This window comes from Lepisma saccharinum, chromosome 13, assembly GCF_977018435.1.
Source record: "Lepisma saccharinum chromosome 13, izLepSacc3.1, whole genome shotgun sequence".
NCBI lineage: Eukaryota > Metazoa > Arthropoda > Insecta > Zygentoma > Lepismatidae > Lepisma > Lepisma saccharinum.
The window spans coordinates 78,620,162-78,638,338 of record NC_139241.1 but is presented as its reverse complement, the minus strand read 5'-3'; the positions used below and the strand labels follow the sequence as shown (position 1 = coordinate 78,638,338).

The 18,177-nt window shown below is 38.0% G+C and overlaps 1 protein-coding gene across 1 annotated transcript in view; it reads left to right on the top strand.

Annotated features, from left to right (window-relative positions):
* Positions 1 to 15,988, top strand: part of LOC145997072 (uncharacterized) — a 33,907-nt gene extending 17,919 nt beyond the window's left edge. The window contains exons 4-7 of the mRNA XM_083133689.1: positions 974 to 1,036; positions 7,595 to 9,719; positions 12,970 to 13,159; positions 15,567 to 15,988. Coding sequence (XP_082989815.1) covers positions 974 to 1,036; positions 7,595 to 9,719; positions 12,970 to 13,159; positions 15,567 to 15,984 — 2,796 coding nt within the window. The 3' untranslated portion in view covers positions 15,985 to 15,988. The remainder of the gene's footprint in view (positions 1 to 973; positions 1,037 to 7,594; positions 9,720 to 12,969; positions 13,160 to 15,566) is intronic.
* The last annotated feature ends 2,189 nt before the right edge of the window (positions 15,989 to 18,177 follow it).

Here is an 18,177-nt window from a genome sequence, read left to right as displayed (position 1 = left end):
ATATATGAAACTCACAAAGAACACCCATGCATGGGCTGGAATTCAAACCTGGACCTCTGATGTAGCATGCGGTGCTAACCACTCTACCACACAGAGGCCAGTTAAGTGAGAATGAAAGCATGTGCAATGTAACACTTACTGCTAACGAAAGCAATGGGAGAAAGTTATCGCCACTCCTTACATTTCGGAAATGATCCTAGATCTATACGATTTTCATCCTTGATGCAAAACCACTTTTGCTTCTCTCTGTTTTGGCTATTTTGTGATACTTTTGTACCTCTTTGTTTAATCACGATGACAAGGATGAATGATGATGAAACAGATGAAGGAAAAATGCAATGGCTTGAACCCTAGAACCTCTGGCTTTTTAGGATGTTATGCTAAGCAAATATATATTATGAATTCGTGTCATGTAACATTTTCCACTCGGTAATTGTTAATCTCTTTTGTATTTATAATTATAATGATTAAATCATTATAATTATTCACTTTTTAATTCAGAAATATAAAATACATGAAAGATTAGCAAATATTGAATGGAAAATGTTACATGGGACTGAAATTCATTTAATTTTGCATTATCCGAATGAATTTGTTCATGGTTACACCCATTTTTGGCAGCTTTATTGCAAGCAGCTTGAAGCATCCCTGATGGCATAGTGATAAAATGTGTGTTGCCATGTAGTCAAGGGGTCCTGGGTTCGATACCTGGTGGAGGAACATGGTACAGTGGTTCAGATTTCACTTTAAACTGTAGGTCCAGTCTCGATTTGCCTTTCAGTGCATAAAGTGGACTTAAATCAATTCAATCAATCAATTCAAGCAAGTAGCTTCAGCACGGAGTGAATGCCATTATTTTAATATTGTTAGCTCTGTCTATGCACAAAGAATATTCTTGCCCAGTGTCTTTATCTGCTCTTATCACTCTTTGAGAATACTATTTACATCTAATTTTTCAATTCATTATTTACAGAAACGTTACGTGTACCTTGTCATCGGAGTTGACAGTGAACCTGTGGGTAGGATGCTCTGTGAGGTGAGAATATCCAAATTCGGAAACCGATATTGCATTCAGTTTGACCACTAACAAGGGAAGTGTACAAATTTCCTACTGAGGATTGTAATGAAGGCTGCAAAAGGGAAATACATAGTCAAGGATAGAAAAAGTGTAGGGTTACTGGACACGAGGGCATATCCAGGGGGTCCGGACCCTTCCCCCCAAATTCCTACTTTTTTTTTGTGGATTGTGAAAAGAACATCCACTAAAGGTTTTTTTTTTTAGTTTCACACTGAGTAGTGATGCAGTATATCAGTTTCAGTGAGAAACAATTGTTTTGGTACAGTAAGTAAAATTGAGTGTTTTTTTAAATAATATATGCAGAGGTGAAATACTAATAACAAATACATTGCATTATGTACCAGACATAAAAAAAAAACTATTGTTAAGTGTGAAACTCGATTCCTAGAATAACATGATTCACTTAATGTTTTTTGTTAAATTTCTTCAACTTGTCAGTTATGCGGAGCTGTCCGAGTGAACCATCCCAAGCGAGTGATCTAACCGCAGTTGAAAAGGGGACTTTCTTAATTGTACTCTTTATCTATGAAAAGTTTTTCAGGTTTACTGTACAGTTGTCAAAGTATTTTGAGCCCCCATCACAATTTAGCCTCTGCTCTTTCTTAGACGTCACAGAACTTCTTCATGAAATTTCAAATGAAGGGTTCAGTGAAATATTTCATACTGCTTCTGAAAAGTGTCAACAGGCATTCAATTCTTAAATTACGATTCAAAGGTTAACGAAACACAATAATAATAATAATATACGAGATAACTATCATCGTATTATTATAGAAGGGGGCATGCAATTTGCTTTGCAGGATGGGCACCACTGGCTGGACCCCCCCCCCCCCAATTTTCTTTCTGGATATGCCCTTGACTGGACGCCTTCCTTTCCTGTCATGTCCTGCTTATTAGACCATGCCTGGCATCGAGAAGGGATTTGACACAACTGGAATTAAGAAAACACTAGGGCTGGGCTGATACCACTTCAAATCGACACTCTGCCGATACCGATTCCGATGCTTGAAAACTGTAACAATTAAAAGTTGTCCAAAATACTGTAGTGCGTTAGTACCTCCCTTCAGTTACAAGCATAAATTTACCAGAGTTTTATCAGAGTACAATTTTCGCCATAATCCTTGGCAGGATTATGCAAGGATTTGCATTTTGTTTATTTTACTACATTGCATTTTTGCCACTTTTGGCTAATTGCAATGATGAAGATGAGTGATGATTAGGTGAAATTGATGAAGGGACAATCACAAAGAATGCCAAGACTGGTACTTCATCTTTGGTGGCGAGATTGAAAGTCAACCATTCAACACAGCTGACTTCTTCTGTGCATCTTCCTTGCAAGATTCTGAAAAAAAATTCACTCTGACTTCAGCCATTAAGTAATTTCTAGTATTTCTTGTATGGAGTAAACGGCTACCAAAAGTATGCAAAGATATCTCAATGGATGAGGCTTCATGATGCTGAATGGTTAGTAATTATACAAAATGGGCCATGAAAAATTAGCCCCAGACTGAAACAACGAGCAAATGGATAATACATAACCAAAGCCATGCATATTTTGTTTTTGACAAAAACACAAAATGTGAAATAATACATTGTAATGATAATTTTTCATGTCTCTGAAAGGTGTGAGGTGCATTTTCCCACCTACCCTGTTTTGTCACGAAACGATGCAAAATAGACTCTCAAACACGACATTTAGAGTTTATTTACCAATGTGACACTTTCTGAAGTTTGAATTATCCTGTGAGTTATGCAATTTGCAAAAAATTGATTAACTCTGCTGTAAATATTTGAGAAGCAAAATTTGACCCCTTCATACAGGAATAAACTTAATACTCTGGTAACTACATAAATGTGCTACTAGAAGGGATATGTTTTTCTTGTGTATTAAGTGCAGTTTCTAAATCTAATTTAGAATTATATACACAATTCTAAAACCAAAATGTTATTTTATGTATTACTTTCGATACAATTTTTTCACCGCTATAACACTGAAATTTTATTTTATTTACCACTTTTGAACCTGAAATTGATTCAGTTTTTGTAATGAAATTTTGCTTCTTTATTTACCAAAAAAACTGTGCCTCTATGCATAACTACTACCACAGATAAAGGTACAGTAGAGTCTCGCTTATCTGACATATCCGGCAGAACGTCGGATAAGCGAAAATGTCAGATAATAGGGAGATGTTAAGAAAAAGCCTATTAAACGTCAAACTAATGTTAGAATTTTACACATTATGAACCTAATACACTGAGTAGTGAATGACAGACACATGAGTCATAGTGTAGGTGGGCACGCTACGTGGTAGAGCCAGGAGAAACTACGCTGACGCTCGCAACTTGCAGTTCTCGTTTCCGATTGATGTTTTTTTTCCCGGTGGTATGTCGTATAAGCAAGGTCGGATAAACGAGACTACTGTATATACCTTTATCTGTGCTACTACTTTATTGTAACCGTTATTACAATAATAGTTTTTAGTAACATACTCACTTGTCAGAAAGAGGTGCTAAATATGGTCCTTGTTTAAATTAACAATAAACATTGGCATGTTGTTGTTTGTTGTTGTTGAGTTGGTGTTTTAAGTCCACTTTATTCACAGTAAGGCTAATCGGGGCTGGACCTACAGTTTAAAGTGGGATCCGAACCACTTGTGCCTCCACCGGGTACATTGGCATGTGGTACTGTGGAGTTAGGCTACTTGTTCGTTACGCACAAAGTACAAGGCAAATAAGAAATGAGTGGCATATTACAGAGGCAGAATGTTCTTGTCAGTTTGGAACACAGAACTTATAAATTCCATTACATTTAACAATAATGCAAAAAAATCTGATCTCTACCAGTTTTCATGTTATAAGCAATCAAAGTTAGCTTGAAACACTCCATAGTGTCTTGCTTAAGGACATAGTCCAATGAAACACTGGTATGAGAAAATGTAAACCAAAGATATAAACACCGGCCCCTGTTGCAGAGTGGTTAGCACATCGCATTACGATGCCCGGGGTCTCGAGTTCGAATCCCAACCTGGATGTTTGTGAGTGTCCATTCATCAATTTCATCATATCATCACTCATCCCCATCTTCGCAAATTAGACAAAAGTGGCACAAAAGCAAAGTAAAATAAAGCAAATCAATCAATCAAAGACTTAAACATAGGTAAACTAATTAGTTCCAGTGACATCATAAGTATCAGTAGTTACTCAAAATGATCACACATACAGTGCATTTGTTTTGGCTCTGAGCTGAGATAGTGCATGACTGCAAATGGCACAGATGCCAGCATTTTCGACCTGTAACGTCCCGCTTATTTTTACGCACATATCTCTATTGGTGAGCCCAACTTAAGAGTTCAGTATGGGGCTTATGGCAACAGCGTTGCCGCATGGTGTGCAGTACAAGAAAGCTCCAGCGCGCATCGAGCGTCTGCTGTAGTACACGCCGCAACAAAAGTTAGTGGTCAACGGGGCTGTTCACTGTCTAACTTTTCCACCAGAGGCGCTAGACCTGTTGTGTCCCTAAATAATTTCGTTCATCATCTGGTTGCCCTAAGCTTTACATTGGAGCGCGATAGGATGGCTATTGAAACGTTATTTTCAACGAAGGTAAGAATTTCTCGTGTAAATCGATAACAAAAATTGTTTAGCAAAGCTTTAGGATTATGTAGCAAGTCATAAGTTTCTGAAAATTAAGTTGTCCTGAACCTAAGAATTAATATATTAAAGCGCAACGACAGGGTAGCTCAGACGGGCTAAATATAGTATATTTATGCACAAAGAGCACTAAACTTGACGTTATTTTGGTCGTCCCTACGGTTTTATGTTTCCTCTTGTTGCGACTTACGAGTATGTGCAATTCAACAGCGGGAGTAGGAATCGGGGAAACTACCCAAATTACAAAGATAAAATGTATTAAGTGGATAAGTGCATAATATTTATTATTATACACTATGCCCTATCCCATAACTTAATATTAACATATGTTTTCTTTGTATGAAGCAGACATTTCCCCCTCGTATTTTCGTCCTTTTAAGATTATAATTCCTGTAAATAAGAAAGTCCTAGAGGTTGCGAGTTATGAAACAGAATGTAACATATTTTTTGTAATAACTATTCTTCTCGATAAATGTGCATGTATAAAATAGAGAACCATATTTACTAGCCATGAGGATAAGTATTATATCACGAAAAAAAATAAGTCGAGTATTAACAACAACTAGCTATAAAAAAGTGCAGTCGCGTGGAATTATTATGTATTATTCTTTACCAGATTCACAAGAATAAAGCACTTAAATTGTGAAAATTCAAAGTGACGTAAACAATTGCTGTGCAAATTTTAAGGCTATTTTTAGTTCCGATATCTTTTCTGTTATTGACGATCGTCTTATTAAAATTCTTAGTTTCACAACACTGATGTTCCGACATAATTTCCGATGTTAAGATGAAATTAAACTTGCAATTTAATGTAATAGCAGCACGTTCAACATCAAATTCCCCTTATATTTAAATATGGGAGAACAATTGCCCATCAAAAGCGTGGGGTCACAACATGGGTGCTGGCACCTACAATAGTTTGCTTTGACCAGGAACATACAAGAATGCATGACTTGGTGGGAAGCTGTTCATTCTTGCAGCTGTTGGTCCACAATAATGACAGTCCGTGGAGGAAGATTTGAAAATAACTGTTTCCGAATATACTTTTCATACGTCTTGCTCTCTATTTTATCACAGTGTTTTTCTTTCCTTTATGAACATAAAGGCAAATCGGGACTGGACCTACAGTTTAAAGTGGGATCCGAACCACTATGTGTCTCCAACGGGTATCAAACCCGGGACCCCTTGATTACGAGGCGACAACGTTACCACTGCACCATCGGGGAGGCCTCTTTCACATTTTTCGGTGCACTGTCTCATTTGAAACGGAACAGTGTTCATTATAATACCGGCATACACCAAAGGACCCCGGTCGTCGCATTTTAATTAAGGGATTAGGGTTCCATACCCTGTGGAGGCAATTAAAGGTTCGTATCTCACATAAAACCGTAAGTCCGTCCAGTCCCAATTAACATATCTGTGCAGAAAATTGAATTTAAAACTCAATTAATCAATTACTAGAGGTGTGAAATAGATGAAGTTCTGTTGTATTTGTGTGAACAATGATAACAGAAAGAAAGGACAGACATTGGAAATATTCAAGCTAAAATGCTCTCGCTTTGTGTCCATCAGTTAACGTTATTGCTTTGCAAACAACAAGTCCCGGATTAAATTTACTTAGGTATCTCATAAATCTATTCCCTATTTATGCATTTGCTTCAAACTTTACTATCTGGAAAAGAACTGCTCGATCATTTTATGTTCTTTTAATATAATGCTATCTAACATTTTATAATAGTTAGTCATCCTTTGGGAAGAGCAAGTGAACCGGGGGATATTCCCGCTAGATCCGCCAATGCATACAATATGCCTGTTTTCAGAGAAAAATTCCTCAAAACGAGAAAGCCCACACACAAATAATAAATTTCTTGACCTGGCCCCAAGACGGAAGCCTATTCACGAACTTTTGCCTGGCCATTCCCCACCCCCTTCCCTCTTCCCAACACGTGTTTGCAGCGAGTGGCAACAGGCGGATGGCTGTTATTTTTGACTCCCCAAATCGCGCTTAACATAAGAAAGGAAAGCGCATTTTTTGAATGTTCTGAATTGTAATAGAAGGTATAGACCATCAAAACCTTACATTTCCTCTCCTTTTTGCATATTTATTATTTTCTCTTCGCATGTTAACAACTTTTGTTTCTGGCAGAATGGGGATGGGGATCTCAAAAGTAAAAGCCCATAACAGCCCATACTGAACTCTTAACTTGGGCTCCTCTATAGCATGCAGACATTTGTATTTATATTGCATAACGAGTACTAAACTGTGTTATAAGAGTTGTTCAAAGTGGTGGCTAACTGCACTCACACATTTCCGGGATCTTTTGATGAAATTTTGATTGACATATTTGTTCCGTTTGCAAGTTGTTTCTTTCGATTGTTAACCCGGCAAGAAGGGTGTTGGGTAAAAAAAAATACCCAGAAGAAAATTGCTTCTGAAGTCCGAATTTTAATTGTTTCTTCTTCTTCTCTTCCATTCCCTTATGCCGTTAAGCGTCGGGTTAATTGTTTCAAAGCATATAAATAATAATATCTTCACTAAATAACCTAACTTTATTAAGTTTGAACATTTTTATTTCATTACACAAAAATATAGTTGAGGAAAAATTAGAAACTTTCTGCAATAACATAAGGATGCATGCTGGGTAAAAAGTGTCCAGAAGAAAAATGATTTAAGTATGAATAATAACTATAACACAGGTTAGTACTTGTTATGCAATATAAATATAATTGGCAGCATCCTAAAGATATATGCGTAAAAAAAAAAATGCCACACCATCTGCAGTCATGCACAATCTCGGCCCAGAGCCAAAATGAACGCACTGTATAAGTACATACATGTTCAAACGTATATTTAAAATTTTTCAGCTTCACTCAGACATACTGCCTCGTACATGTGAGAATTTCAGATCACTGTGCACAAGGGAACTTGCGAAACCAGAACAAAAAATGTCAATAATCAAAAGAAAAACTAGATCTTCGAGGAGCCAATATTTTGGAAAATCCATAGATGCACAGTTAGAAGAAGGAATGGAGGAAAAGAGTGAAGCAGAAGAGCAGCAAAGTAAACTGCCAGCTTTACTAGGTGAAGAAGAGCTAAATAAACTGCTAGCTTTACTAGGTGCAGAGGCACTAAGTCAACTGTTGGCTTTAATAGGTGAAGAAGAACTAAATAAACTGCTAGCTTTACTAGGTGCGGAGGCACTAAGTCAACTGTTGGCTTTAATAGGTGTGGAGGACCTAAGCAAACTGTTGTCTTTATTAGGTGTGGAAGGACTAAGCAAATTGTTGGCTTTAATAAGTGTGGAGGATCTAAGCAAGCTGCTATCTTTAATAGGCGTGGAAGGACTAAGCAAACTGTTGGCTTTACTAGGTGCAGAAGGGCTAAGCAAACTGCTGGCCTTAATAGGTGTGGAAGAGTTAAGTAAACTGCTGGCCTTAATAGGTGAAGACGAGCTAAGCAAACTGCTGGCTCTACTAGGTGTGGAGGATCTAGGTAAGCTGCTGGCTTTACTAGGTGTGGAAGGTTTAAGTAAACTGCTGGCTCTACTAGGTGTGGATGAGCTGAGTAAACTGCTGACCTTAATAGGTGTGGATGGGCTCAGTAAACTGTTGGCTTTACTAGGTGAGGAAGGGCTAAGCAAACTGCTGGCCTTACTAGGTGTGGATGGACTGAGTAAACTGCTGGCTTTGTTAGGGGATGATGCACTGGAGAAACTTCTGGCTATATTAGCAGAGAAAGGAATAGAAGGACTATTGGATCTGTTACGAGAAGAAGTAGAGGAAGAAATATTGACAGTGCAAGAAGAACAGCCAACATTGGCTGAACAGGAAAGTTTACAAGAATCAAAAGCTACGAGAGAATTTGTGTTTGAAAGCGACAAGGTAAGAAAGCTACACAGGGCAACGGCTTCACAAGCTGGAGCAGGTGTCGGCACACCACTTTTATGTCGATGCGACTTTGAGTTGAAACAACAGGAACTGGATAGACGAAAAGCAAAAGCATTGTATGAAACACCGTCGCTGAAGGAACTTGAGAGGCTAGTTGAACTGGAAAAAGAATTGCAAATCCCATGTATTTGTGCACAAAAATTTGGTGTTCCTGTGGAGGAGAAGTATCCAGTTATTAGTGAAGAGGAAGAAAGAGAAAGGTTAAATTCTCTGATATCAAGTGAAGTAAGAAGACTACAGGCTTTACTAGGAGATGATTGGCTTCAGAAGCTTCAGGCTATATTAGCAGAGAAAGGGCTTCAGGGGCTACTTGAGCTATTAGGAGGAGAAAGTGAACTATGGGGTCTACTAGGAGAGGAGGGGTTTAAGGACCTGCTATCGGAACTGACAAGAGTAGTTAGAGGCGATTCCTTAGTGGAACCAAAATTACAATCAACAAGGGCATCGAAGTTACCAGAAGGAAAAGAGTCAGCCGAAAGAACAGTTTCAACCCAACAGGCATTTGAGTCAGCTGAGGCACGGCCGACAGAAGAGAGACTTGCACTAAGTCGATCACAACAAGCAGAAGAGATGGTTCCCTCACTGAAATCAGAGTTAACAGATGAGTCGTTATCAGGATTGCAAACTGAAGAAGCAAGATTAAACGTAACTGAAGTCAGTGATGCAGAAAGATTAAGAGAGCTAGAAATGGAATCAAAGATGGATCGTGGACAAGGTAGTATGGAAAGTGACCAACTTAGACTAGAACATTTGCCTCCACATTTACAAGACATTACCAAGATACTACAAGGAGGTTCTAGAATATCACCTAGACAGAGAAAATTACTGCAAAAGCAGCTTGAAGATGCATTACAAAGAGCATTAGAAGCAGGCGACATAGCTTTGGCAAATTTCATCCGCTCACAACTAAACGCATTGTTAAAGCTAAGCGAAACTGAAAAATCAAGAGATGATACTTTGTCTACGTTGGTCATACCACCTCTTAGTTATCAATATTCACCAATTCATCGCATTGTGAAGATGGGTTGGATTGAAAGTGGTTGTAAGTATAATTTTTACTATGTTCTAGCATAATAATCCTCTGAAGTGGAGTTTGTTTATTGAATTGGGCAGTGGGCCAAGAAATTTTAGGTGGAGGAGATACTACCCCTATTTATTGGATGCCAGCACATTCTTTAATCGTTCCTAATCAAATGCTATTTTTTTCTGAATTGAGTTTAATCACTTACTTCTTCTTCGGTGATGAGATCACGAGTAAAAGCAGTAAAACTACCAATATATCAGTAAAACTACCAATATATCAATAAAACTACCAATAATTTAACTGATCTCATATATCTATAAATGTCTTAAAATGTAATGCAATATTGTGCCATTTTGTTAAAATTTTTATGGATATAAACATATAATCTCTATTCTATACTTTTTTTAAAAAATAAATGTCTAAATATGCAACTTCTTTTGCATTGCAAAAGGTTGGTTCTAATGGTAATATACATTTGTTAAGCTCGTCAATGAACCATTTGAAATTTTATATTGATCAGTACTTTATTGGTATTGGCCAAAATTGCACATCCATCCATCTCATTTTTGTATCAAGAAGGTTTATTAATAAACGGAGGTTTTCTTCAGTATTAGCGTCAATGCTGGGGTTAATTTCAGCATAAAATTTGAAATTGTGGGAGAGACTACTTTAAATAATTTTACATTTCCGAAACTAATGACAGAAAAGTCAGAAATGATATCTTGTTTTGTTCGTATAGATCATTCTAATAAAAGACACACATTGTTAGTAATTTAAAGAATAATTTGTTTGTATTTTTGTTATTCAGCAATGATGAATATTAAATTAAATTGAGGAAGGGACACACACAAATAACACCAATGCTCAGGCTGCAATTCGAACCCAGGAACTTCAGTGGCAAGTTCAAACATTGACCATTTAACATGTTTGGGCACTGAGCCAGCAGTAAGGATAATGGTCTCAATGCTGCAGCTGCCATATTCAGTGTTGACGAAAATATCAAATTTTCCCACTTACCCCATCTTGACATTTGGAGGTTAATATTTTTTAAGGGATTTTGCATTGTTGTTCTTAATCTAAAATAGCTGAAACCCACATTTCAGCACTTCTTTGTCCAATGTGAAAATATCATCAAACCATCATTTATACCATACTCTATAACATAGGCGCCGACTCCATGGGGCTTAGGGGGGCTCGAGCCCCCCCAATGTTAATGATGTGGGTGCAGAGCCCCCCGAATAATTTTGCTTAAGAGGAACTACTGTATTATTTTTCTTCTCTTGTAAAGTTTACTCTGAATTGTGCCACATGAACTTAACTTTAAACACACATTAGAAATGTTCTAGACCATCAACTTTGGGGGGCTGAGACCGCTAAACCATCAACTTTGGGGGGCTATGACCGGAGACAGCAAAACACATGACTTATTACTGTATACTAAGTATATAATTATTATTTACTATTATACATATATTAATCAGAGACATAATGAATTTAGCCAACGACTTGTTAAAGACTGTTTGGGAATCCCCTAAAAGAATGCAAATATTTAGGAATATTATTGATGTGAATGAGAAGGCTGGCCATACTGGACTGCGACCACTTTGCCCTCGTCGGTGGACGTTGAGAGCCTCCAGTATGCAACAGATCTTAAGGAACTATGAAAAACTTCTCAATTTTCTTGAGAAATTTTCTGAAGAACATTCTAGTGATGCAGCATTAAAATGTGCTGCATACCTGGAGACAATGCTTCACTTCAAGACATTTTGATTTCTCTCCCTCTACTGCCATGTGATGGGTCCAATAGAAGAGGTAAACTGTAAGATTCAGTCTCCACGCATTGGTGCTACAAAAGTGGAATCAAAACTAAAATACTTGACTGACATCTTTCAAGAAAAGCGAATGGGTTTTGAGCAGTTCTGGCAGAAATGCACAGAGGGTAAACCCAGCCTCGTTGATGAGCCAGAATTGCCCCGGCAACGTCACGTCCCTAAGAGACTTGAAAATCCTGATGCTGCCAAACATCACAAGTTCTACACTGCAAAATAATATTATAAATCAATATACACTGACGTGTGTGACACAGCAAAATCATGTGTTAAACAAGGAGATGAATCTACAGGTCTACAAAAAATAACAGCCGTAGAGAAAGAATGCATCTCAACTGTGAACAGTTGCACAACAAACTTTGAGCAAACGCGAGAATTCTATCGCCAAAATTTGGATGTCGATAGACTCTCCTTACACATGTTCATGCTTGGTGATATCGCCAAATAGAAGAAAGTGCTTCTAACTGCCAGAAGTGACATAAGGAAGTTTCTTTTGGAAGACAGCACCCTCCAGGACCAGGAGCTTCTGCCTGAAGTTGCCAAATTCACAATGGTCCTCCGCACTGTTCCAATGACAACAGCCACAGCCGAAAGGTCATTCAGTGCTATTCGCCTACTAAAGACATATTTGAGATCTACAATGAGGCAGAAGAGGCTAAGCTTAGCGGTACTCCACATACATCGAACTGTGCTTGAAAATTTGGACCTGAGACCGCTCGTTAATGAGTTCATAAAAAAATAACCCACTGCGTAGAGCAACTTTTGCTTTATTTTTAAATCATGTTCATATGTTTTTGTTGTGTATGTCACTTTATATCTTAGTGTACATGCTATTTTTTTTATTATTGCAAAATTAAATTTAAAAAGTAAAATATTGTAGCAAGAACCTAAAAGTAAACTAAATTCCTGCGATTTGTGTTAACATTATGTAAATAATTAAATAAAACTATTAAATATTGTAAATATTCATTATTTTATGGGTACGTCAACACTAAGGTTATTTGCAAACCATCACATGTCTGTTGCGGACATTAAAACACACCCATGCTCTCGCAGGGACTCGAACCGAGACCTCTGGATCAAAGCGAGTTGAGTCGACCACCCAACACGCTCGGCTACTGAGGCTGGCATAAAACTGTTAGGTTGGTCTCTTAATGTAAATACATACTTCTCAATAAAAATGTTAATTGTTATCTAAAAAACAAATGAACAGACACAAAAGACATAAACAGACACAGAAACATTTTCTAAACGTTTTTCATGTTACATTTCAATTGCATGAGGAATATAATAGCTGTTTAAAAACTGCTATACGAAGACGTAATTTTATTTTTTAAAAAAGAGAGGGTCATTCATTCATTTATTTCAGTGATCAGAGCCCACCCAATAATTTTGACAAGTCGGCGCCCCTGCTCTATAATATTTATTTTTATTTACAGATTTACCTGAAAAAGATTATGGAGCAATGTCAATCTATGGACCAACATTTGCAGATGAATGTTTCGGGATAAAGCACGATAGACGTGGAATCCTCAGTATGATGAATAACGGACGACATTCTAATAGCTCTCTCTTTTTCATCACTTTGAAATCTTCGCCATGGATGGATATGAAATATGTTGCTTTTGGGTAATTATGGTTAAGCAAAATTGTGTTGAACAACAATGAATGCATCAGTTTCTTTCACATAAGCACTGGATGAATTTTGGATTTTTTTAAAAAAAAACATTTCTGGTTCTGTCATCATTAAAAATATTACAGTGGTTTAAAATGGGTAAAACGAGAAGGCTGATCATACCAACAGACCTATGGACTTATTGTCAGTATGGTGAATAGATTCTCTTGGGTAAACAACCAGATGAGTCCCGAAAAAAAGTTTCCAAGCTTTCGGGAGCTAACATCACTCTCATCTTCAGGGTAGCTCTCGAAAGCAAAGAAACCTTTCCAAAACTATTCCGGTCGATAGCCCTAGAGAATCTGTTCATCATTCAAGACTTACTGTCAGCATGGTGTCTGGATTTCCCTGTTCAAAAGGAAGATTCAAAAACGTTAGAAGGAAGATCTCGAATTCAATCACTTGTAGGTAAAATTTTTCCACATTTTTAAAATGTTTTTACTATGTTTTCTTTTAAGCTGGCCTCTGTGGCAAAGTGGTTAGTGTAACATATTATGAAGCCAATGGTCATAAGTTTGAATCTGCAGTGGTCCACCAGAAAGCAGCTTCCTCTAAATTTTAGAAAAAAATATCTTTGCTATCAATTGGGACTGAGCTGATAACGAGTTTCAACAGATATCAAAAGCAATGCTGATACTTTTCCCAATCTCCAAAGACACCAATACTTAAATTGTAATAGTTCACACTTGTTCAGAATAAACTACACCATTGCTTTAAAATACTTGTTTCACACGAGATGAATATTTAATTGCCTACTTCATTTGTCCCCACAATTTTATTGTGGAAAAAAAAAAGTTACGTATTTTGCATGTAGGAATTATAGCTTTACTGATGTGATTCGAAAACGTGTTCTTGGGTGACCAGCTAGGTTACATCAATACAGAGGCTGTTCAGCCTATATTTGACCAAACGCGATTCCTTCCCCCTACACTCAGAATGAACTTGCCCAACCTTGGTCGGGCATGTTTGTCAGTGTAGTGTGTGAGCTGTAAAAGGGTGGTTGTGTTTTCTCACTGGGCCAAAAATCCCGTCCAAACTGAGCCACTTTTGGGAGGAGTGCGTTGTATAACTTTTCCAAGTGTTTGCATTTTCTCACTTTGCTGAAAATGCCGCCAAAACCGAGTCGCTTTTGGGAAAATTATGTTGTAGCCCTTTATGACGCGAAGTTCAGTGTGTCAATGATCAGGAAGTAGTGTAAGAGCAAGGATTGTGACGTTAGTTTGACTTTATTCAAGAATGTGATCTGCAAGTATATGGATTGCATGGCCCCATCGTTCGGTTCTCCAACAAAGGGGATGAGAACACGGCCGTATGCATGCGAAACTTTGCAGAATGGCCATTGAAGAGAATCCACCGAACCAAAGACAGATGGCGAATCATCGAAATATGTCTTTGGAAACTGTTAACCGCACCTTGCACTTACATACTGGTGTTGGCTTGTGTGCACAGCCGTGTTCTTGTCTCCTTTGTTGGAGAACCGAACGCTGGGGCCATGCAATCCTTATACTTGCAGATCACATTCTTGAATAAAGTCAAACTAACGTCACAATCCTTGCTCTTACACTACTTCCTGATCATTGACACACTGAAATTTGCGTCATAAAGGGCTACAACATAACCTTCCCAAAATCAACTCCGTTTTGGCAGCATTTTCGGCCAAGCGAGAAAACGCAAACACTTGGAAAAGTTATACAACGTACTCCTCCCAAAGGTGGCTCAGTTTGGGCGGGATTTTGGCCCAGTGAGAAAACATAACCACTCTTTTACAGCTCGCACACTACACTGACAAACATGCCCGACCAAGGTTGGGTGAGTTCATTTTGAGTGCAGGGGGAAGGAATCGAGTTTGGTCAAATATACGCTGAACAGCCTCTGTATTAGCATCCAACATTTCGAGCACATATATTGCTCTCATCATCAAAAAATTCCCAATTTAACCTGTCTGGTAATCCAAGAACACTTGTTTGTATTTTGCATCATTTCCAGGACATTAAGACTCTGTGAAAGTCGTGTTGGCATTTTTGTATACCAAGTATATGAAAAAGTGTCGGCCGGCATCAATGATTAAATTTCAACCAATAGTTTCCGATAACAATACATGACTCAGCCCTACTAACAATACTACTATATACACTATTCTGCATTAACTTTCCAATTTCCAAGAACTTTTGTGTGTCCCTCATCTACACTCTGTTCACCCCTTCTAAAACTTTTCTGAAGTTGCTACCAAGACATGGATGACTAAATAGAAATAGAAATATTTTCTAGAAACGGCACAAAAGTGCACATTTCTCAGTGTGTATGGATTGTATGTGTGTTATTTACAGCTTGCACCATATTTTTATCCCATGTTTATTCCAGTCGTATTGTTGAAGGAATTAATATTCTTGACACCTTAGAAGCTCTAGAAACATACTACGAGAAACCGAAGAAGGATGTTAGAATTCTGTCATGTGGAGAGCTGGATGTTAATGATATTCTGAACCCCATGCAACACGAAGATTCAGAGGACGAGGGCTGTGACGAAGAAACTCTTGACAACTTAGAAGCTTTAGACACATACTACGAGAAACCAGAGCAGGATGATGGAATTCCGTCGTGCGAAGAGCTGGACGTTAATGATATTCTGAACTCCATGCAGCATGAAGATTCCGAGGACGAGGGTTGTGACGAAGAAATGGTTATGGAGGAAGAACTTTTAGAATCTGAAGATGATGTTGAGGAGAATATAGTGGAACAGGATTCAATGGGATATGATTTGGTAAAGGGGGACTTGTAAGGGGTTTTGGTTAATGGATTCAGTGTCATGGTTTTGTTGTGCATGAAAAGTAATTGTACATTTAGTAATAAAAATTAACAAAAATCTACATTATTTGTTGAATTTGCTTTCATGAGCAGAATAAGGCTTATTATCCCTTGTGATGCATCAAGCACAGTCTATAACATGCATTTTAACTATTATTGATTTACACTCATTGATTGATTTCGTTCATTATATTACATTTCATTTCTGCCATTTTTAAAAAATTGTGAAGATGAGGATGATATGATGAAATTGATGAAGGACATTCACAAAGAACACCCACGCTCAGGCCAGGATTCGAACTCAGGATGCCTAGTGTTGTAGCACACTGTGCTAAGCACTCTTGCCACAAAAGTTGGCTACAGTATTTATAGTGTATCTAGTGGATTACACAAGAAGATAGATGAATAAGTGTACTTTACATGCAGTGTACTTAAGTAAATATGTTCCATGGAACTAAGTGTATTTCTCTGTTACGGTTGTCTTTATACTAGGGATGGTCCGATATGAAATTTTGGACGACACTGATAAAGTACTGATATAAAATTGACCGATACCGATAACTGATCCAAATGGTCTTTGAAGAACCTGAATAGTACTAACCTCCTTAATAAATGTGTAACTGCAGTACAAAGAAGTTACATATTTAGACACTTACTTTTTTGAAAAGGAGGACATTGAGATTATCCATAGCGTAATTTGGCATTAAATTATAAGATATGAGGGTCACTATTTATATTTTGAGCCTAACAATGAAAAAACAGGAATTTAGCATTGTAAACTGCTTTATTGTTTTTCGAAGTATTCTCCTTTATGATCAATACACTCTTGCATTCGTTCGAACCATTTGTCAAAGCAGTTTTTCCAATCTTCTTGAAACACCTCCATAATATGGTTTTTGAACGCATCAACGGCGTCTTCCACCGACGAAAATCGTTGTCCACGCAATTTATTCTTGACGTTTGGGAACAAGAAGAAGTCATTGGGTGCCAAATCAGGACTGTACGGCGGATGACCCATCAATTCGATATTTTGACTGTTCATAAAGTCGGTTGTTAGACGAGATGTGTGACAGCTGGCATTGTCTTGATGAAGAATGATCCGACGGCGTTTGTTTGTTTTCCGTATTTGACCGAAGACCTCTGGCAAACAAATTGTTGTGTACCATTCAGAGTTGACCGTTCTACGTTCCTCTAAAGGCACAGTTGCCACATGACCAGTTTTCCCAAAAAAACAGGCGACCATTTGTTTTGATGTGCTTCGAGCGCGAACAACTTTTGTTGGACTGGGTTCATCTTGAAACACCCATACAGTCGACTGCTGTTTACGTTCCGGCTCATATGCATATATCCATGATTCGTCACCTGTTACAATCTTATATACGTCTTTTGAAGCACCACGATTGTATTTATTGAGCATTTGTTTGCACCAATTGACGCGAGCGTCTTTTTGAGTTTTTGTCAAATTGTGTGGGATCCAACGAGAACATACCTTTCTCACAGCTAAATGATCATGTAATATTTTATATATGCTGGTGGAACTAATGCCTATGGTTGCCTCAATCTCACAGTATGTCACATGACGATCTTGCAGTATTAGGTTTTGCACAGCATCAATGTTTTCTTGAACAACAACTGATTTTGGACGACCTTCGCGAATCTCGCCGGTGAGCGAATGGCGGCCACGATTAAATTCGTTATACCAGCGTTTCACAGTGGCAAAGGATGGGGCTTCATCGCCAAATGTGGAAGTAAGTTGATCGATGCACTCTTGTCTTGATAATCCACGTCGAAAATCGTAAAAAATCATCGCACGAAAATGTTCACGAGTTAATTCCATTTTATTGTTGTTGCGCAAACTCCAAGGCAACATAAACAACACAAATGAAGCTATTGACAAAACATTTGAAGTACGTTATAGTCAATAATGCCAGACGATTCCGTGCAAACGTCAAATCGCGCCTAACTTCAATCAGTGTTGCCAAGGCTCAAAATATAAATAGTGACCCTCGTATCTATAGATAAATCGGATAGGTAATAATAATTTCAGTAGCACGAACATGACGCTCCGGCAACTGCAAGCTCAGACACAACACTGGTTTCACGGTTCTGGCACAACTACACACGTGGCAGCAGCATTGCCAAATCGGTCGGATATAGCTTGATCAGC